Source organism: Lissotriton helveticus, chromosome 8 (genome assembly GCF_964261635.1).
Source record: "Lissotriton helveticus chromosome 8, aLisHel1.1, whole genome shotgun sequence".
NCBI classification, from domain to species: domain Eukaryota; kingdom Metazoa; phylum Chordata; class Amphibia; order Caudata; family Salamandridae; genus Lissotriton; species Lissotriton helveticus.
The window spans coordinates 419359548-419382409 of NC_136069.1; the positions used below are offsets into that span (position 1 = coordinate 419359548).

Here is a 22862-nt window from a genome sequence, read left to right on the forward strand (position 1 = left end):
GGGGGTGTTGGTGCAAAGAAAGGCTGGGCAGTGCAGAAGCAAACAATCTCTCACTGGGTTGTGCTCTACATCAAAATCTGCTACGCACTGGCCAAGAAGCCACCCCCTGAAGGCATTCCACGAGAGCTAAAACTGCAACCACTGCGTTAGCATGCAGAGTTCTGGTCCTGGACATCTGCCAGCTAGCAACGTGGGATTCCCTGCACACGTTCACCAAACATTACTGTCAGGACAGGCAGGTCCGTGAGAATGGGCACTTCGCTGCTTCGGTCCTGCAGTTCTTCCTTCTGTGAAATTGGTCCCCAGACCCACCACTGGGGGTAATATTGCTTGGGTATTTAATGAAAGGTGGGGAATCTGTGGCTGGAAGTCTCTATCAGATAAACAAGTTACTTACCTTCAGTAATGCCTTATATGGTAGAGACTATATCTAGCTGATTACTTACTGGCACATCCATCCTCTCCATGGACAGATTTCTAGGATCAGGGCTGGTCCCTTTCAGGGCCCTAGTTTTTCCAAACCAGTTTGTGTTCTTCATGGCTCCACCCTGCTGGTGTGGAAAGTCCTGAAAAATAACTGATGTCAGTGCACCTAGATAGGTGCTGCAAAGGTCTCTTTCGGCATGGCCGATGACACACACAGAGCCAAAACATAGCCACCTTCTGGCGCGCAGGGTTACTGCTAACAAAAAATCTTACAGCTCCAGTCTGATGCTTGAGGAATTCAAAGGTAAGGAATCTGTGGCTAGTTATTGTTTGTACCAGATAAGGTGTTACTGGAGGTAAGTAACTTGTTCAACATGTACCAAAGGTTCCTTGTTAAAGTTTTCTCCCACATTGCTTTGGAGGATTCCTTCCCATTCCTCAAAGCCTTTGACAGCTCTCCTCATCTCAGTATTAGATGCCCGAAAAGGGTTGTGACAATATTTTGAGACATAAATACTAAGTATCACATCAGTTGCTCGTTTTTATATAGTGAAACAGTCATGGTTTACTATTGGCATTATGGCAAGCTCCAGTGGAAGTGCTGTGGTCAAGAGGACACTCTGGTATAAGGTGTCTCCTAGTGACTATTCAGTCTACATAAGTAGCAGTGTCAAATCCCATCTAGCCTGTGAGCAGCGATTATCGACTGAGCATGAACCCATGTTGCATACTGATCTATGTAAATTTATATCCCGCATAGACCGCTTATGAGTGAAGTAAGGGCATTGATGCTAATTCTCTCACATCTAAAGCACAATGTGGAATAGTTCTGACGTGTCTTTGGTTCACCTTATGATCATCTTATCTATATGACCGCCCTCACTACATTAGTGTTTCAACAAAACCCTGTCTCCATCAGTCGTTTGTTAGTAATATTCCGTTCAGTTTTGAAAATTATAATTTGCTGCCTATCAGCCTTGTCACTTAAATCATGTCACTAATGCAAAGTTGAGATGCAGTACTAAGAATTTATCTGCAAGTTGTGACAAAGTAATTTGACTGTATTTTATCATTTTAAAAGCACTTTCTTGACGTTAAGTAAATAAAAAAAGAATTGTAATGTAGTAACTTGCTACGGCTTGCTAAGGTGAAGGGCCTTCATTTACAGCCTGTGATCAAGAGATGTGGCAAAGAACTTCAGGTTTTCATTTTCACAAAAACTATGTGCTCATGACGAGCTGAGCTCGTCATGAGGCACGGCGCTGTGCTCATGACGAGCTGAGCTTGTCATGATCGCCGCTGAGCTCACACGCGGGGATAATTCCCCTGCTGTGCTGAGCGTTCCATGAAAACGGGCGTGGTCATGACAAGCTCAGCTCGTCATGAGCACAGTGCCACCGTGCTGCATGACGAGCCGAGCTCGTCATGAGCACTGCGGCGCCGCACGCGGCCCGCACCGCGGGGAAATTACCCCCACGGCGAAGGGGTTAACTCCAGTGCCTCAATGTTTGTTTTGAAATCCTTGCAAGTGTATAAAAGATACTTGGAAATGATCCCCGTGATCGGAATTGCTTCTTGTGAAACAATACTGTATTACTTGATTCTGCTCAGTTCAGCAGACCGCATTTAGTGTCAAGGAACAGAAATATTCTGCAGCACTGCAGCTTCAGATCTCACAAGCTCTAAATCGGTGGCCCCAGAGGCCATGACAGATTTTTTATTTTTTTATTTTTACTGCTTTGATTGAGAAAGCGAGAGAGATTTGTGTAAGCACTGCTACATTATGTCTTGCAGTATGCAAATATTTGTTTTTTTCTGACCGCAGCAACTTTTGGGTGTATATGTATTTTCTGTTCTTGATCTCCTGGAGGACATGGCTGTCTCTGTATGGAGCTGTGCTTTATCAGCCTTTTAGGCCTTGTGAGAAGTACAATCCAACAATCTTTTTTTATAGAAAAAAATAGGTCTGTCCATCTCCTGTCTCCACCCAGAGTATGTGAGGTGAGTGGTGTAGATATTAGGGTGAATATGTAGTTAATTGAAAGAATTTCTACCATTAGCACCTAGGAAGAAGATGGAGGATCCTATAACTATTTTAATAGGGGGGCTTATCTTTGCAAACCAGAACACCAAGGCGGCAGGTAACTTATGTGACTTGACAATCTGGTGCTGTTGCAAGGACTGGAAGGGAATGAACCACAACGTACTTCAAGTACTGGATTGGATCACTGTTTATTTCAAAGAGGACACAGCCACTGAAAATCCTCTTTCTGAAAACAAACAACCAAAACACTGTGACTTTCAGAGACCATGTGCCATCCCCTTTTTGGCCCATCTGTGTAGAAAGATAGGTCACTTGTGATCTGAATGTGAAACAACGTTCTACATCTTTTAAATCACTTTCTAGAATAGAGCAAAATTCCTGACTCCTCCATTAAAAAAAAAACCTGACAAGTCGAAACAGTAGGGAGTATCACGGAAGGAAGTTTAGCAACACCTTTTCAAAATGTTGATGGAGTAGGTAACAAAAAATCCATAACTTGATGTTAGATTCTGATCTCAGATTGAACAAATACACTCAAGTATTTTAGATGTTCACTCTTTGGGTAATCACTCTTTGCTGGAGGGGGATACTACCTTTGTGCACAGGATTTGGGAGATTCCATTTTTTGTATCCCAATTCACAACTGACCTTACATGAGGATCATGTTTAGAAGCAATAAATTCAACCTTTGCATGCCACTCTTGGTATTTACCTAGCCTCCCTGACATTCATCTTACATCATTGTCTTAGTAATCTACTCATTTGAACACTATCCAAATGGCAGTCAGTAGAACAATGGCACAGAACAAGAGCTGTATTTACACTTCAGGAAATCAATAAAGTTGTGGCTTCAACCTTTTATACCATTGCAGCAAGTCCTACTGTTGCCCACAAGGACACAGTTCATTCTCTCAAAGGTACAACACCAAAGATAATATGAACTTATCCTTTAAAATCCACTGCTCAAGCTACCTCCAGGAGAAAAACTGCTTTGAGCTGAAGAAGTCTGCTTTTCTGAATAATTCCTGTGTTACTGCCCGATAGCCTGAGGAGACACATTCCATGCTCTGACTTGAACAGCTGCCATGTGTCCGGAACGTGGAGAGTCTTCTTATGACACACATGGTTTACTGTTGTGTGAGGAACTTAATCCAAGTAATATTGGTTCTGAAGAGCTGAAAAGAAGCCTGTCTGCTTGTGGGACATTGCGAACTATGGGAGGGAACTTTCCCTGAGGCTCATGAGTATTGTTGTGTTGTGAATAGCCCAAGACCCGAAGTGGTTGCTGCTCAGTGAGATTGAACAAATGGGAGTAGGCTCACAGAAACCAACCCTGAAGTATCTGCTATCTTTATTTGGAAATTGATGATGCTGCACATCGTATCAATATGTTGAGATTTTAAATCACCAGCTGCACCAAGTTGGGGAACTAATCGCGCCATGCCTTTCGAACTTGCTTTAAATAATGGTCACAAGTGATATCTGCATCAAGTCAAGTGTCTTCACTGTATGTGAAGCCTAGAGATTTTGACCCCCACCTTTGTCGAACAGTGCTCTGTTATTTGACCCACCATCTGGCAAGACTTTATCTGAGCTTTGAGCTCTTTCAAAGAGATTTGAGACTCCTACTGGTTTTAAGAAGCTGAATCTTTATATAGTATACCAAAAAGAGGTACACTGTGCAGAGTCCTGTCCTCTAGAGAAAGCCTCTGGGGCTTACTCTGGAAATCCCAAGGTGCTCTCTTAGGGTATAGTGTGGTCGAGCAGCCTTATTCTTATCAGAGAGGAGAGTTAGGCATCTGCCTGATAGTCAAATGATAAATTTGACTCAATAAGGAGATCCACATCAATTTACATTTTGAGTTATTATTTTTACAGGTTGAAAAATCAACACAGTGCCATTTCTGAAGCAGTAGTGTTATCCTATGGAGGAGAGGTGTGTTTAATAATTGATAGTAAGTTCGAAAAATAGGTCCTAAGGACCTCTCTCCCCTCTTGTGTTTTGTAGTAAGGTGAAATTTGTATTACATTTGCCACATGAGGCGATATCTCTGTAGAGTTGGGGTGTGCTGAAGACTAAAGGAAGGTTAGGTGTGTATGTTGAAGCTTAGAACTTTAAGATTGCAGGCCTTGTGCCACTATGCATTTCTTCATGGACACAGAACGTGTATGTGTGATGAGAATGTGCATGGGCGCTCAGAAGAAAAGGTGAATGTTTGAATGGCTTAAGTTTACCAGTACTGTGCATAGTCCGTCTCAATTACTTTAGATAGGTTCTTTTATTTAATAATAAAAGTCCTACATTAGGTCAATAAACATTAAGAGTATGTTTATTATTTCATTACATTCTGCTACAGTGGTATGTTGAATAATGTTCATATCTAATCTTTCTGTTGAACAGATCAGGTTCACAGCATTCCTATTGCCCAAATGGGTAATTACCAGGAATACCTCAAACATATACCTTCCCCTCTCCGAGAACTCGACTCAGATCAGCCACGACGGTTACATACGTTTGGGAACCCCTTCAAAATGGATAAAAAGGTAACTTTAACATATATTGTAAAGAATGTCTATAAAATGGAGAAATGAATTTTCTAGTGGACATGGGTAAAACATATTGTTTAATACTGGTCCATGTTTTGAGTTCCGCAGATAGCTTGCCTTTTTTATTGACAGAAACCTTGTTTTGCCTCTACGGCATTATCGTTTAAGACTCCCATCCAACCCCCTTTTCTTGCTTTCCTTTAGCAACACGAGCACTTGAACATAAGGGGATTTTCTTCAACTAGCCCTTTCCGTCTAACTGAATGTTGAAAATTAGGCCTTTGTTAAATTGTGGAAGACAGATAAGTTGTGATATACATCTGAATTTGGCCTCTTGATTTCAGTGCATATTTCTTTACTTACCTGACATTTGCAGGTATATATTTAAAGATCTTTCTAGTGGTTTTCAAATTCAGATAATTGTGTAGTCTAAATAGACTTCCTAATATATATTGTTTTGTTACAGGGGATGATGATTGATGAAGCAGATGAATTTGTGTCAGGCCCGCAGAATAAACACAAACGACCAGGGGAACCAAACATGCAAGGGGTTCCAAAAAGACGACGGTGTATGTCACCCCTATTGAGAGGTTGGCCTCAGACGCCTGCAGTACTAAACAACCACATAGGAGGAAAAGGGCCTCCAACACCTGTAAATCAAGTTCAACCAGATGTTATAAAACCTATTCCCATTCATAAAAGTAAGTTTCCTTTATTATTTTGATATTTTTATGTTAAAGCATTAACATCAATGTGTCCATTCAGCCATAAAAACTGTTTGTTGCCATCATAGTGTTATCAGGGAACTGACAAATGTCTGTTTTCTTCTTTTCTATTACAAGCTGGTTAGACTTAAAACAAATAGTTGCGGAGATAGATTTATTAACATGGTTTTAAAGTACTGTGCAGCCAGTATCAAGTAGGTGTACCCTTGCGCATGTGGGTTCTCTCCCTCCTATACTCTTCATGCTTATGGCCTTAATCGTCTGTTTCTCTTCACCTGATTCTTATTCAAACTTTTGGCCAGGTGTGCTCTTGCATATTTCTTCTTGTAATGGGGTTCGTTCTTGGCTTCTTCATGAATGTAGGACCTTGCCCATGCTTATTTATTTGTTTTCATCCCTTTCTCTTATTCTTTGGTGCCTGCACAGCTTATAACTGTGTCAGTTGATCGTCAACGTATGTGTCATCTGTTTTTCCAACTGCAGTGATCTGCCTCTGCCAATTGAAATGGAACATGTCCACAAATAGAGAAACCGATGAAATACCTAAAAAATTTATTCAGGGATATAGACAGGGCACCATCATGGTGGCACATCTGAAGAGAGCTATTGAGAGGACCATAAATTATAAACCTACTGTTCTTTAACGCACTTTAACTAATTATAGCAAAACTACAGAGTCCTTCATGTTTTTGAGTGGCACCTATGGGAGGGAAAAGCCTGCATCAAAAAGTTAGCTTTCCTTGGCACCATGCCACCTGTTGATGACTGAACAATTCTGTTTTAGTAAGAGGTTGATACTGGTTTGCCAGTCAGCGTTTCATAAATTGATGAGTCTTTGCCCATTTCTTTTACTAGTGGGTGTATCATGTTCCAGCCAAAGACTCCCTTAGGACTCTGACATTGCTTGATACCAAAAGACTAAATAGTCATGGCACTACTTTAAAATTGTTGGTAGTTCTTCTTTACTAGTTGTTCCTGGTGTGGATCTGACTAGCACCAAATCTCTTTAAAGGTTTTGTCCTTTGTATTGTTCACACCAAGCTCAAGAACTGTGAGTTTAAGTTAGGTTGTTGTACGTCTTTCAGTACTAGCTGTCAGTCTTCACTTTTTTACTGTCCGGACAAATTTGAAAGGGTGGTGGTCTATAGATATCTGTACCAAGTTTAAAGTAGTCTTCACAACCCAAGATAAGAGCCAGTTGTCATCCACAGTCTTATGGTTCTCAAAATTGAGCTTGACTTCATGAGCAAAGGCCTAAGCTCTTTGTTTTGTTTTTTTCATTTGTGCCCCTCACTGATTTCTTTTTTTTTTTTTTTTGTCCTCATACGCCACTTCCCACCTCTTCGTATCTTATAGCGCCCTTTGGTGGTATTCAAGCTCAACTGTGAGAGGTTGATTCCTACTGCTTATGCTACAGACCTACAAGCTTGAAAGAAGTGGGGGGTGTCACAGCCATATCTGTTGCAGGGAAGCATATAGGTTTCATTAAACCTCCAAGAGCATCCGAAGTGACTTAATCATCGAACATTATTCTCTCCCATCTTTAAAATCAGCAACTATTTGACTCCCAATTCCCTCACCCATAGTGATTTAAAAATAAATTCCAAAATTGGTGCTTCCTATTGTTTTGCCCAGCCATATCCAGCTTAGCTATTGCTCTCATGGCTCTAATCCACATTAATTCTGTCGGAGGTTCTGACGAAATCCAAAGTTTACATATTTCTCTTCGAGCAATCAAGATGGCATAGAAAAACAGCTTAGTATTGTCATCAAGGCCCTTACCTTGTATATCCAGTCTACCCGAGATGATCTGTTCAGGGCTTACCGTAATTTCTAGCTCCAATATTTTTGATAGCGTTTCACTTACAGCTGCCCAAAACTCTTGAATCTCTGAGCATGTCACAAACATGTGAATGTCGTCTTCATTTGGGCTTTTACACTTTGGACATAGCACCATGCCCCCATCTTTGAATTTCGCAAGTCTCTTTGGGGTCCAGTATGCCCTGTGGAGAGTGAACAAGTGATTCCTCCTTAGATTTGCAGGTTTCACCACTTTATATAGAATCAACATATCTACTTGCCATTGTTCTTCTGTTGCGATCCTCGGCAAGCACTCTCCCCACAGGAACTCTGGAAGTAAAAAGGGGCCGTCCTCCATTTCAACTATTTCCCAATACCACGTTGTCACTTCTTTATTCATCCGAATGTTTGAGACCAGCTTTTCTTCAAACTCATTGTGTCGTCCCATTAACTTTCCCTTACCTATTACCCAGCTTTGTATCTGCAGGTATTTAAATTTTGCAAAATTGCGACCCCAGAGTTGCTCGCAAGCTGCCCACGGTATCAAGGCACCTTCACAAAACAGCTCCCCCCAGACCTGTGGGCCTTCTGTTTTTAACGCCCTTACTAAAGCATCTTTCGTCCAGCTTGGGGCCCCCGGGCCCTCCCAAATTGGTGCAGCCACGCTAAAATATGGGATTTTTGTCACGCGCCTAATACGATACCATGCCGTGGCTAGGTCTCTTAATACCTTCAGTCTGACTTTTTTGAAGTATTTTGGATCTGCAAATCCATATAGGAAGCCACGCTTATAGCATTTTTCTACTTTCAACATGGCCGTAAAAAGTTCCCCTATTGATGAGTCATTGGGAGTTCCAAGAAGCATTCTACAGTTCTTGAGCAAAAAAGCCCAAGAATAAAATTGAAAGTCTGGGGCTGCTAAACCTCCCTTAGCATACCTTCTTCGAATTTTTTTCCAAGATAGCCTTGACCCCTTGGAGCCCCAAATAAATGAACCAATTTCGCTCTGTAGCTTTGCTAGGCCTTCTTTTTCAAACATAAGGGGAACAGAATCAAATAAAAAAGTCAATTTCGGAAGCACCATCATTTTAACCAGATTAACCCGGCCAATCATAGTCAGTGATATTGAACTCCAGTTTCTCAATAGTGCTGTAATATCTTTCCTTGTTTTGGCCAGATTTACTAATGTTAGCTGTTTTATATCTTGAGTGATTTGTACCCCCAAATATCTCATCTGCTTTTTTGCGATCCCGGGGTCCATTGCCATATTCCAAGCCATAATTTCAGTCTTGTCCGAATTTAATCGATATCCTGAGACTTCTCCAAACTTTTTTGTAATGTTTTCAATTTCCACCAATGATTTTGTCAAATTCGATGTTAAAACTACGATATCATCCGCATATAACCCTATCTTCTTTGACCACCCTTGGAACTTGAAAGCAGGAATATTCTCTGACTCTCTTATTTTGCAGGCCAGTGGTTCAATATAAAGGTCGAACAAGAGTGGGGACAGGGGGCATCCCTGCCTGGTTCCTCGCGCAATTCTAATAGATTTTGTGAGGGCTCCATTAACCAAGACCCTAGAGCTCGGCGTATGATATAGTTGTGATATCGCTTGAAGAAAATTTTTCCCTAGCTGAAGATGTTAGAGTAGAATTTTCAAAAACTCCCAATTTACACAGTCGAAAGCCTTGGCAGCATCCAAGGCCACCACCGCCAGGGGAAGCCCCTGCTCAACCGCAACATCTATACTACCTATCAGGGAAAATGTTAATTCATTTAAGTGTCTACCTTTGACAAATCCCTTTTGATCTTCATGAATAAAGTACGGGATCACTTTGCCCAACCTATCTGCCAAGATCTTGGTGAACATTTTATAGTCACTATTCAAGAGTGAAATGGGTCTATATGAATCCATATTTGTAGGAGATTTACCAGGTTTGGGTATGATGATTATATTTGCCTGATCCAAGATGCCGGAATCTTCAAATTTCCAGAGAACACCTCATTTAACACCTTTGTTAATAATGGTGCCAGTCCTTGCATCAGAGTCTTGTATACCTCTACAGGGAGGCCATCGGGACCAGGTGCTTTGCCTTTTTTTGCCTTCCTAATCCCTTCCTCTATCTCTTCCTGCCTGATCTCTCTATTCAAAATCTTTCGGTGTTCTTCTGTAGCAGATTTTAGAGCTTTAGCCCACTTCTTGATCTCCTGCTTGTCTGGATGTAACTCTTCACTATATACTTCCGAAAAATAGTTATGAAATGCTTCCACAATCTCATTAGTGTTTGAGGCTACTTTTCCTTCTGCACCCACCTTAACCTCTTTTATCATGTTTCTGACCAGATCCTTCCTGACCTTCCAAGCTAGAAGTTTGCCTGCGTTTTCCCCGTATTCAAAGTGGTCCAGCCTAGCAGCCTCCCATCTTTCTTTCACCCTTTTATTAATTACATCAGTCAACTGTTCCTTTAACCCTTCCAACTCTTGAAGGATCTCCCCCACAGGAGCGCCCCCTGAATTTATAATCCTGATTTCATTTTTTCGGATATTCTGTTCCACAGTCCCTATTTCCTGGTAGTATGCCCTCCTTCTCTTAGCCCCCAGAGCTCCCAACCTGCCTCGAAGGAAGGCCTTAGTGGTCTCCCAAACAATATCTAATTTGGCTGATCCTGTGTTGTGCTCTATAAATACCTCGAGCTCCTGTTGAAGGGACTGCATTGCTTCCTGATCATACAAAACTGTACGGTCCAGCCTCCAGACTGAATCCACAACACAGGACTCAGTTTCCAGTTCTAAGGAAACCGCTGAGTGATCAGACAAATGAACCCCTACGTGTACCACCTCCTTCACATAGTCAATTAGTCTTGCATCTAACAGGAAAAAGTCTATTCTGGATCTAGGATTATATTTTTTGTTATAATATGTATATCCAAGCCCAGACCCGGCCAGCCTCCTCCAAATATCACAAAGCCCAAATTGTTCTATTATGTTTTTAACACTGGCCGCCATTTTACAATTTCCCTGGGCTCTGCTGTTAACGGATCTATCAAGCTTGGCATCCAATACAGTGTTAAAATCTCCAGCAAAAACTATATATCCTGAAAGCCCAGTCATCTCGTGTGTAAGTTCTAGCAGCGGAGTAACATCGTCTTGATTAGGGCCGTAGTAACCAATAATATTGTATAAAGAACCCACTATCTTTAAAGTCACTATCAACCATTGCCCTTTCTCATCAGCTATGCTGTTCATTACCTGACAATCCAGCCCATATCTAATTATCACTAATATTCCTTTAGTAACCCTTGTTTGTGGTGAACTGAAAAAGTGCCTTATCCACCGCAGTCGACCCAAGAATTGTTTACACTCCTCCCCTGTTAAATGAGTCTCTTGAAGGATCATTATATTAGCTGGAGTGTCCCTTAAGTACTTCAAGATCCTGTCTCTTCTTGCTTTAACCCTTAAACCATTTACATTCCATGACACCCATCTCACTATTTGTGTTTTTACCCTCGCACTTTTACCCTCCACCATCGTAAACTAATCTCCGAATCCTTACCCTCAGGGTGGTCCTTGGCATATGAGAACATTTTTGTTTTTCTCCCCCTCTTCTTCCTATCCCTCCCCCCCCAGCTCTAAGCCCTAACCAACTCCCCCCGCTCCATTCCCCCCCCCCCTCCCTGGGAAAACCCTTCCAGCTTTCTAAGGCCCAAACCTAGGCCCTTTAAGTGCCGGTCACCAGCAGACGTGCTACCCTTGCTTCTGTGCAAAAACCATTTTTTTTTTTTGATTTTTTAATTTGTTATTCTATTCTAATTACATATTTACAAGCTACACAGGCCGTAAGCCCGAACTGCACCAGTTAACTATACACCCCCGCCTTGGCAGTACTCCAAAAAGTTATCTACATCTTCTACAAATCTGAAGGAGTACATTTTGTTGTTCCACATGACTTTTAAAAAAGCTGGGAATTTTAACTGCACAGTCGCCCCCAATTTCCTTAGGGTTTCAATTCGCTTCCCCAGCTCCCACTGCCTATTTGCAGTGACTACCGATAAGTCAGATCTGATCTCAATCTTTACTTCTCCTGCCATAAGAGAGCCCTTTTTCAATGCCATAGCAAGAATCTTTTCTTTTAGACTATACGTAAGAAAGTTAATCAACACCCTTCTAGGCTTGGACCGGTTTGGCTTCAGTCTGAAGGGATCACGATGGATCCCTCTGTATGTCAGCAGCAATCTCCTCTTCAGACTCCTCCAACTGCAGCTCCGATTTTAATAAATGAACTACAAAACCTTTTAAATCCTCCCCCTCTTTTCCTTCTGGTAGCTTCAAAACTTTCAGGTTATTTCTTCGCTGCATATTTTCCAACCTCTCTAACCGCTCTTCGTATACTCTTTCTCTGCTTTTAATCTCCTCGAGCTCCTTACAGTTATCTTCCACTGCTTCCTGCATCTCCTTGACCTCTTGTTCCAGTTTTCCTGTCCGTGTATTTAACTCATCAAACTTAGCCTCCAGTAAACCCACTGCCTCCCTAATCCCATCCTGCTTACTTTTAGATTCCTCAAACCCCCGATGTACATCTAGGTCTAATTTTCTCAAAAGGGCAATAACCATACTATCTGAGTGTAGCACCCCATCACCTGCGGCTGCCCCTCCTCTTCACCCCCGTCAAACTCTCCCCCATTCTGATTAACTCTTCCTTTCTTATTATTTCCTGATTCTATCGGGCTATCCGATGGGGCCCCTTCTGTTAGAGTTCCTGACAGACTATCAGCTTCGGGTTCCATCTCTCCTGCTTCTGTGACCGCAGCCTCCTCCATCTCCAAAATTTTGTAACGGTTTGGGCTCAAGTGATCTGACCAGTCCACAGTTATTGACTCTCCTTGCTTACTACCTTTTGCAAGAACTAATATCTTAGGGACAGGTTTAAAATAGGAATTTAACGATGGGTGAATTGAAGTTTTTTTACCAAAAGTTCCTGACCTACCTGTTTGCGTTTTTATTTTACTTTTTAAACTCGGATTAAAGGGGTTTTTTATCTTCTGTTGTATATTAAGAGGAGTCAGACCTCCCGTTATAGGCTTCCCTGTGCTCCTCAAAGCGTAACCTGAGCTAAATTTCTGTGGGCTTTTTTTTTTCTCCTTTGGCCGTGTGTCTTGCACCCTGTAGGTTTTCGATCCCCCCACTGAGTTCTGTGGTATATTTGCAATTAATTGTGCTCGACTTCCCTCTTGTGCTGTTCCTCTCCCCACAGCCCCTCCAGCAGAGAACTGGAGCCTTGCAGCCGCCCGCCTACCTCTACCTCGCTCTAGCGCCGCGCTGCTCCAGCGCTCAAAACCCTTCAGTGAGGGTAGCCCCGTCAGACCTGCTGCTCCTTTCTCGGCGCCCTCCTCAGCTGTTTCCACCGCTACTAGCGCGGTGCAGCTTGTATTGGCCTCTTCCGCGTCCTCCATAGACCGCCGCCGCCGTGAGCCTCACTCACCGGCCGTATCTCCTCCTCCTTTCTCACAGAGGACTAGCCCCACAGCGACTCAGCCTCGCTAGCGTCGGAGGAGCTTTTTCGCACCCGCGCACATGTTAGTTTTACCCGGCTTAGCGTGTGTAGCTTATCTGCCTTACTTGCTACTTTGTTGCATCTTTCACCCGGTTGTAGCACGCCGCTTAGGACCGGCACTCCCGACCAGTCTCTCTATCTGGCCGCCATGTTCTCCCTAACCCCGCCCCCGCTGCCTCTGCTCACTTGTAATGCCCCCCTCACTGATTTCGTAGTTTCTCTATTAATCATCCATAAGCAATACCTTAGGTATACTGACTAAAGTCTGTAATAAAGGCAGATACGATGCTCTGTTACTCCTTTTCCTCCTTCAAAAGTTGGGTTCTCCCTGCATTCCATTTGTGTTACCGCACAGCTTATTGACGAATTTAATCCAAGAGTCAAGCATGCTTCTGCTTTCTTAAATCTATTGATACTGTGTGGAGTGCATTCTCAGGTGCGCCTGTCTCTCTGAATTGAATGGCTCAGACACCTCAATATTTCTTCTAAAACCGTACACAAACAGATTCGTTGTAGCCCCTGTCTTTTAGAGTTTTTCAAATCCATGCAGCAAATCTTGTGCCAAACGTCTATCTTTTATACTAATTTAAAAAAAAAATATTTTCATCACTGTAAAAAGTAAGGTTTAAAGGAATTTATGCAGTTCTTATGTACTGATGTAGAAACTCCGGACAGTGTAAATTCAGGGCAGCTATAAGAAACTTGACAATTCTCAAGATCTCTCAAGAATTGTTAAAGAGCTGTGGGAGCCTGGAGCACCTTTTTTTGTTGGACCAAGAAGTAACTTGATCTGAGCCTACTATGCTTGAACTTGAGCTCTTCAAAATAAAAATTGGGCCATGAAATTTCGCAAAGTTCACTAACTTTTGCTAGATTTTTACACTTTGCCTTTAGCTGCAAAATGTAACAGATTCTGCAGAAACATTTCTACTACATGTTTTTCGTTTTTTATTTTATTTTTGTGTGACAGCAATACAACAAAAACAGTTTTCACAAAGTAGTGATTCCCATATCCATCGCCATCAAACAAGATGTCAAAAAGCATTCCAAACCCCTACAATAATACACTCCTATGTACCCCACTCTAATTCTCCCCACTTGCATGTTTTTTGTTATTTATTTTTGCTAAATCTACATTGCTGAACTAATTTGAGTCTGATTATCATATCTACTCTTCTACACCCCCACTTCACTCAAAGCTTGTTTTTGATTATATTTGTTTGCAAAATCAGCTTCTACAGATTACTTTTTTTCCTAGGTTTGATCCTGCCTCAGAGGATGATCAAATGTACCCTTTTAGTCAATGTAGATTAAATGTATTTGTGTTCAGTAAAGAAATATGCAGGCCCCATTGTTCCACTTCATTCAGTCTAGTAGCCCTTTATCTGCGGGCCAGTTCCTTTTTGTCATGGTTTGGGCTCAGTCATTTGCACAGAGATCATTGACTTGGATGCCTTTCTGTGCTACACCATAATTTGAAGATGTATAACAAGTTTTATCTAACTTTATTGCTAAACCCAAGGCTATCTTCGAATCTGGAAATAGAGACAGTAGCGTCATAAGAAAGTTTTTCAGGTATGTTGCACATCCTTTATAAGGACTCAGAACAGAGGGTTCTCTTATTTTTCAAAAGTGTTGTAAAGATGGCTGGATACAACCTATACTTATTACATTAGAAGGACACGTATACAGACGTCTTATACCCTCTTCCCCCAAGGGTAATATGTATGCCTTTGACTTGACAAATGCAAGGAGGAGATCTAACCAAAGTTGGCATCAGTACTTGGATTATCACCAGGCCCACATGGTTCTTCACTTGCACCAAGACTTGTTCCTTGCAACACAAGATGCAAAGGAGTTATATATCTCATTTTTGTGAGGAATGTATCTCCCTTGTTGGAGAAGCTTGATCAGCAATGAAAAGTGGGGCCACGTCCTTTTAAAGTGTCAGGCTGCCCCCTCAAATCTCACTGGGCTTCTTCCCAGCTTGCACACAAATGCAAAACCTGCACCATTAGGCTGTTAAAGCTATCAAAAAGTCACCTTGACCAATTTCATAATATGAGAACTCCTGTTCCTATTGCATATTTTCCCTGTGGGAATGATGCTTAGTTTAATATCACACATGAGAATGCCTTTTTCTTTTTCCCAGATGTAAAGAAAAGTAAAATAACTGGTCACATCATGTCATTCGATTTGAATGTAAATCTCTTCTAATGCAATGTTTACTTGCCACCTTTGAGTAGCCTTCTGACCATATGTGGATGCCTTACTCTTCATGAAACACTCATCCAAACACCCTTCTTCAACTGCCATTGGTGAAGTTTCCCAATTCCTATTTATTCCTTGGGAAGATTCAATTTAATTAAAGTATTTGACTGAAAAGCAGGAGCCAGTCATTTGTTTTTTTGCACATTGCACATGTACAGCATCATGATTACAGCAAGTGCAGGAAGTTACAACGATTTGCTTTTGAATCCATAGAACTGTTTGAGAGATGTATTTTACCGAATAGTCTTTTTTTTATTAACAGCAAGATTTAAGCAACTGTTTTACCTTCTTCGCTATTGATCTCGTAGCACTGATCAATATATTAAGAATTAAACCATGTTACGCTCTACACCAAACTGTTGCTACAAGCTGGGAGCAAACCTAATGATCTAAAAAGTGACTTTGGCTTAACATGTTTTGATTTGAACTGTTTGTATGTTTCATTTTCTTTAAGCTCCTGATGTAAACACGGATACTGTAAGTAGTGAACCTGTGGAGAATCATATTGCTGATCAGCTACTGACGGAGGATTTTACAAGCATATCTACTGAAACAGACTTTTTACCATCACCTTCTCCTTCTCCTTTTAACACGTTGGAACAAATGACCAACCACATAGAGGACCTAAACCATGATCATTCAGAAGCTGATGACCTTAGTGATGATGAACTTATAGAAAATCATGATCATTTAGAAGACACTGAATGTTTAGAGAATGATCATTCGTCAGTAATGCCCACAAACAAAGCAAGGAGACTATTGTATTCTAGGAGCTACGAAGAGGTCAATACAGAACTAAAGGCACAGATTATGAAGGAGATTCGAAAACCAGGCAGAAGTAAGTATGACTGTAAAACATCTTGGTACATATGTTTACACTGGAGCAATTGATTCTGGTGTGTTCTCCCTCTGTTTCTAAATGTTAGGTATTTTGGCACACCAATATATTTCAAATTAAACTTATATCACCGAGAATTGTAAACTTATGTCACCATATGCCCAAATTCACAAAGGTAAATCTATGGGTGTCAAAATTCTACACAGGTTGATTTATGCCTATGAGGAAATCCCAGCCTAAATGCAGTTCAGCTGCGTTTGGTGGAGATTTATGCACAGTAGTAGACACATGTCCCCTTCCCCCAATCTTACAGAAGAGGGTAGGGGCACGTACAATTTAAAATTACAAACATCAGCTTACTTTATGCATACCTCTACCTAATGTAGTTTTATACCTTGAAGGCAGAGATTTCCGCCTATGCTATCTAGATCTGTGAATTGAAAAGATTCTGACCTGACAAATATTTCTGCTGGGTGCACTGTAATAGACCCCACACCCTCGGCTCTGTTTGCTTCCCCTTGTGTTACGAGATGATGTGGAGCCAGACACAAGCTACAGTTGTGTCATCTGTGTGGGACATGTATTGTGTTTGTGTGTGCATACATTAAGGTAGATGTGACTACAAATATTGGTAAATGTATGTGGGAACTGTGACTTACTAACGAGTTACATGACCTTTTGCTGCCAGATGTTTCAACAAACAAATACGTGAGGGGTGTTGCCATTGTTCTGAAGAGTGCTGGGTTGTTTATGGTTTGTGTAATAAATCGGTATGAAAAGAAAAGTACTGCTCTGGAAGTCGTACAGTATTGTGAATAACATCATTACTTATTGCTAGACCTAACCCCCAAATATCTAAAAACCTCACAATGCAAGCAATTTAGATTAAACCTTTCACTTGCAATTTGTGATGCAATACTAAAGGCTCTCTGCCTCTATGGGCCAAAACGATGGGAGAGAAGAAGGAAGCAGAGAGATAGATCTGAGTGGAAATCTCAATCATGGTACAGCTACATCACTAACACCTCTGACAACCGCATTCCTAGACAGGGAATACCCAAAGCTGTCAGCCGCTAGCCCCCATCAAACAATATACCCGAAGACACACTGCAAATGTTGCAGATAGGCAAATTGTCAGTCACTCTGCAGGCATGCTCTTGCTGATTCCGCTTGCATGAACACTTACTGTCTACCCTGGGCTCCACTAGAAAGCCCACTGGTAAATGTTGGCCTCCTGCCACCAGCATTTTTGGTACAAGCCAGGAAAGGACAATAGTCAACCACTGGCCATTATGTTTCGTTTTTCGAATTGCCACATGTACCACACTTCAAGGCAAGGACCACCATCACAGTTCTGCCGGCTGCATTATTTGCAGTGTCTGCATCTCTTCAACTTTTGAAAGGCAGACTATATGCTTATCCAGTATTGGGGTATCTTTCATAGATTCACATGCCTGAATCATTCCCCGTCGACGAGGCGGGAGTCCCACGGTAAATAAAAAAGCAGTGCAAAAGCACTTTGTAGTAGTAGTAGGCCCTAGGAATAGGCCTGAGGCCTAAATTATAGTAGCCTATCTACCTCATTATGTAAAAAAGTCCAAAGTCTTTGCTCCAACCAATCAGCTCACAGCACCCTCCAGAACCCTCTCTGCAGAGCCAGCTCTCCTCAGATTTTCACCGCACGTCGTGGGTGAAGGGAGTCTCCCTGAGCTCTGCTCAGTTTTTTCTTCAGTTTTACTTCTTTTTGGATTACAAGCTCATACTTCATTTCTCTGACCCAATTAAGGCGGTAATATGGCATAATGGCAGTAAATAAGGTAATAGACTATGATTTATGTCTAACCTTTTCCTCAATAACTCTCATGTTCTGAGAGATGAGGCCGCTTTGGGTCAGACTTTTACCTGCCACTTCTGAGGAGGATGTGGTGAGGTCGAAGGGAGAAGTCGCGCTACTGAGGGCGCGCATAAGAGCCATAAGATTCTCTTTGAGCCTTTATAGGCATTTCTCACAGAGGATACAACTCCCATTTTTCATCCCTGACGCTACATCAGGGAAGCTCTCTTGCCGGACATTAGGAGTATATACCAAATATCTCCATGTCTAATATTACTACCTCACCAAAATGATCCTCATCTACGATGATCGTCGACGACGGCCTCCTCCTCGATGGTCGTCGACGATGGCCTCTTCTACGAGGGTTGTTGACGACCGCCTCATCTACGGTGGTCGTCGACGACAGCTTCGTCTACGACGGTCGTCGTTGACTGCAGCGTCTAAGATAGTCGTCGACGACGGGCCTCGTCTACGACGGGCCTTGTCTACGACGGTCGTCGACGACGGGCCTCGTCTACGATGGGCCTCGTCTACGACGGTCGTCGACGACGGGCCTCGTCTACGACGGTCGTCGACGACTGGCCTCGTCTACGACGGTCGTCGACGACGGCCGCACATTGATGACGGCCTCATATATGACCGCTGATTTTTGATAGTGTCATCTATAATGGCAATGCCTAGCTACGACGGAAGTCTATGACAACTTTATCAAGGTAGCTTCATATACATATGGCCTCATTTGTGCATGGTCTATACTACACATGGCTCCATCTATGCATGGTATCATCTATGGCTGACCATCATTCAATTGCCTCATCTATGAGTGCCTCATCTACAGAGGATATCACCTATTTTAACCTCATCTATTATGGTATTGCTATGACTGTCTTCTATGACAGCATCATTCACTAACAATGGCCACGTTTACCAATGGCCACGTTTACCACCAATGGCCTCGTCTACCAATGGCTTCCTCTGTAAAGGGCTGGCTCGAATAATGGCCTTGTATGCCAATGGCCTTGTCTTACAATGGTCTCGTCTACCAATGACCTAGTCTATCAATGGCTCTGTCTATCAATGGTTTTATCTACCAATGGCCTCATCTCCTGATGATCTCATCTACCAATGGCCGCCTCTACCGATGGCCTCATCTACGAAGGGCAAATGGCCCCATTTGTAACACTCATCTACGGATGCCCTCACTTATGAATGCCTCATCTTCAATGGCATTGTATATGGCTGTCTGACAGCCTCGTTTGGAAGGGTTGCTCATGACGGTCATCTATGATGTCGTGCTAGTCTGCAATTACCCCGCTTACATGACCATGTCTACGACAAAGTCGATCATGAGATTGGCTGAGATGGCTTCAGCGGTAAGAGCATCATATATATTCTTAACGTAGTGGGCAACAGCTAGATTTTCACTGCCAACTACAGGCAAACAGAATATATCCTTCATGGTTTAGAGGAGGTATGCATCACGAGAGTGGTACGTATAATAGACTAAGTCTATTCCAGCAGTTTCTCTGCGCATAGAATAGAAATAATGTGTACCTACTAGCAGCCCATCCAATTTGATAGGCTACTGTTCGACCAGATTCAGTAACTTCACAGACTGCTCATTAGCAATCTAAAATCCTGCAATGCCTATCTCCACACCGCCTTACAAAGAAGGATGTCGTCTGAACCTTAAAAATGATAATAATAAGGATAATAATTTCTCTACTTTGGCAGTGGCCTCTAGTAGAGCTGACAATCTTTTATCCTTGATCGGTTTCTATGATCGTCCAATGTGGTTGACAATAGCGAATTTCAATGACCTCATTCCTGAGGACCGAAAGCGGGATGCAGGAAAGATTCTGTTGGAAAGCGCACACCAGGAATGGCTTAAAGCCGCTACCTTCAGCCCTGAGCGAAGTTTCTAGGCATGGCCTATGATGAGGAGTTGTCGGTTTGCTAAACATTTGAATGAAGCCCCTTAGTTATAAAACCAGGCATTGATAATGCACGATCATTAAGCACCCTTTAATATGGGCGCGGATCTTTCAAAGAGGCGTGATAAAGGGGTTTTCATCAAGAGGAAGATACCAAAACCAATCGGATGAACAGTATCAATCTCAGTACAGCCTTGCAGCCAGGCATCTTTCCGTAGATAATCTGTCTACTTTCTCCCGTCACGAACGAGATTTAAGTATCCAGACTGAGACACTAACAGGAGGCCATGATCACCACAAGGTTCCAATCATTTTATCCTTTTCTCGAGTGGTCCTGAAGGTTTCAGGTTTTTGTTTCCAAGCAACAAGGAACTATATCGGACCAATGTGTTCTAAACCTAGTAACCAATGGCCACTCCATGGAATTCATCAATCAGCCATCTACTACTCCGGCCAGGGGTCCCCCTCCCCCTCGTTTTCACAACAATTATGTTATTTAAACAAAGGATATTTTATGGCTTCTCTGGATGGAGAGGGTGCGAATTTCCACATACTTGTCCACCCAAAACAGCACGAATATTTTCGCTTTCACGTGGCTGACGCCCATTTTAGGTGCGTAGTGCTCCCGTCTGGGCTGAGATCGTCACCAAGAGCCTTTCAAGAAGTTCTTGGTACTAGTGGCAGCAACATTGAGATCTTGAGGAATGCAAGTGTTCCCCTGTCTAGACGATTGGCTGCTTAAAGGTCCTTCTGAACACAAAATCAGGATTACCACAGTAGATGTACCCATCTAATTTTTTCTCTGGGGCTGATTCTCGACGACAGCATATTGCAGTTAGGTCCTCTCCAAGTAAATGTATTTTCTCGGAGCAGGTTTAGGCACAATCCACAACAAAGCATTCTTGTCACACGACCACCAGTTGTGTTTTCAAAAATGGGCAAGGTTAACTTCATTAGGTCAGTTTCAGTTCAAATGTTTTTCGTTCCTGAAGATGTGCTCTTCAGCGATACATCTCATACCATTAGCATGGCTCAAAATGACACCTTTTCAGATAGAACTACAATTTCAAGATCAATAACCAAAGGGTTCGTTCGATGATACCATCAAGGTTACTCCGTGCATGATCAATCCTGTACATTGCTGGTCGCAGACAGAGAATATTGCCCAGGGCCGCACGTTCCTGCAAACCATTCCAGGGTTTGTTTTAACGATTGAGGCCTCCATGGAAGGATGGGGAGGTCATTGGCAGGCATAGTCTCATAGACAACGACAACAGCAGATCAACAGGCTTGAGCTCCACAATGCTGTTCTGTTCCCCAAGCATTTCGCTTGAGGATTGAGGGTTTGTCTGTGCCAGTACAGACCACAATCACCATCCGCATGTCTTATATCAATACACAAGGAGAAACTAAATCTGCTATACTCTCGCAAGAGGTTCAGGAATTGTGCGAAGGAGTTGCATTGCACAAGATGTCTTGAGAGCCAAACACGTCAGGGCTCTCCACAATGCTCTGAGCATGTCTCAGTCGGACTGTCACGAGTGGACGCCGGATAAGGGACAGGTGAACCCAGTTTTTCCAAGTTTGGGTTAATCTGGCACGGGATCCATTTGCATTCAGAGAGAACAAGGACGGCCGATATTATGTCAGCAGGTTTCCTTAACAGGAACCAAGAGGGAATGCCCTGTCCATGCAAGGGTCAGGGGTTTGTGCGTATGAGTTTTCCCCCAATACCATTGGTTCAGAAGGTGTTCTGCAAGATGAAGCTGAAAGGTTACCATCTGATTCCGATTGCACCCCGTTGGCCAATATTGGTTCTCGGAACTTCTGCTATTGTTTATAGACAAGCCCATTCGGCTGCGGCTCGGGCCTACGATATTGTCAGGGGACGGAGATCAAGTGGTTCGTCCGGATCCACAGTCATTACTATTGCACGCACAGCTTATCATTTGTTAGAGTTCAAGGGCATCAACGTTTCAAAGAACTGTTGTGAAATTTTGGCCAATTCTCGTGCCCAAGGCACAATCAAGGCTTATCGCCTCAAATGGAAGCGATTTTGCGGTTAGTGTGAGGTGATAGCAATTCACTCAATTACAGTTACTGCAGAACAAGTTCTCCATTATCTGCTCTTCTAGCCAAGTCTGGGATTAGTTTTTCTTCAAGAAACAAAATGCGTCTTGCTGCTCTTTCCTGAATTAGGAAATGTTAAAGTTTTTCTTTTGTCTGCTCTTCGGCGCTTGTCAGACAGTTTATGAAAGGGCTTTTCCGAGCCTTTCTCTCCAGTGCGAGCACCCTCCCAGAGTGAGCACTCGGCATTGCTAGGGCGGTTAATGCAGTGTACATTTGAGCTGATCCATAAACCAGCTCTCGGATTCCTCACCTGGAAGGTTGCCCATTTACTGGCTCTTACTTTGGAAAAAAGGGTTCGTGAAATCTAAGCTTTCACTATAAAGAACACCTCACTTTTACATTTTTCCTCAGAACTATGTCACCCTTTGGTCGAATCCTGGGTTCATTTCTAGGGTACTGACACAATTTCACTCTAAAGAACCGGTAAGATTAAGGACATGCATGTTTTCTTTCCAAATCCTTCAACCCCAGTGGTTAGAACATTGCATTCTTTAGACATCAAAAGATGCTTAAACGTCTACTCCAGAGAACCAGGACTTTTAGAAAATCAGATCTGTTTGTGACTTATGGCCAGATTACATTGGGTATAGCGGTCACTAAAGCTACGTTTTCTAGATGGATAGCCTCTGCCATCCAGTTCTGTCACATCAAGGCTAAACGACCATTGACAAGGTCTGTTCGATCTCATTCCACAAGAGCTGTGGCAGCATCTGCAGCTTTGTTTGCAGGGGTGACGCTTGAAAACATGTGTCGTGCTGC

At 42.6% G+C, this 22862-nt stretch overlaps 1 protein-coding gene across 1 annotated transcript in view; it reads left to right on the top strand.

Annotated features, from left to right (window-relative positions):
• Positions 1-22862, top strand: part of INTS6 (integrator complex subunit 6) — a 428531-nt gene that overhangs the window by 372773 nt on the left and 32896 nt on the right. Inside the window, exons 14-16 of the mRNA XM_078657272.1 lie at positions 4872-5014; positions 5484-5718; positions 15822-16205. Coding sequence (XP_078513398.1) covers positions 4872-5014; positions 5484-5718; positions 15822-16205 — 762 coding nt within the window. The remainder of the gene's footprint in view (positions 1-4871; positions 5015-5483; positions 5719-15821; positions 16206-22862) is intronic.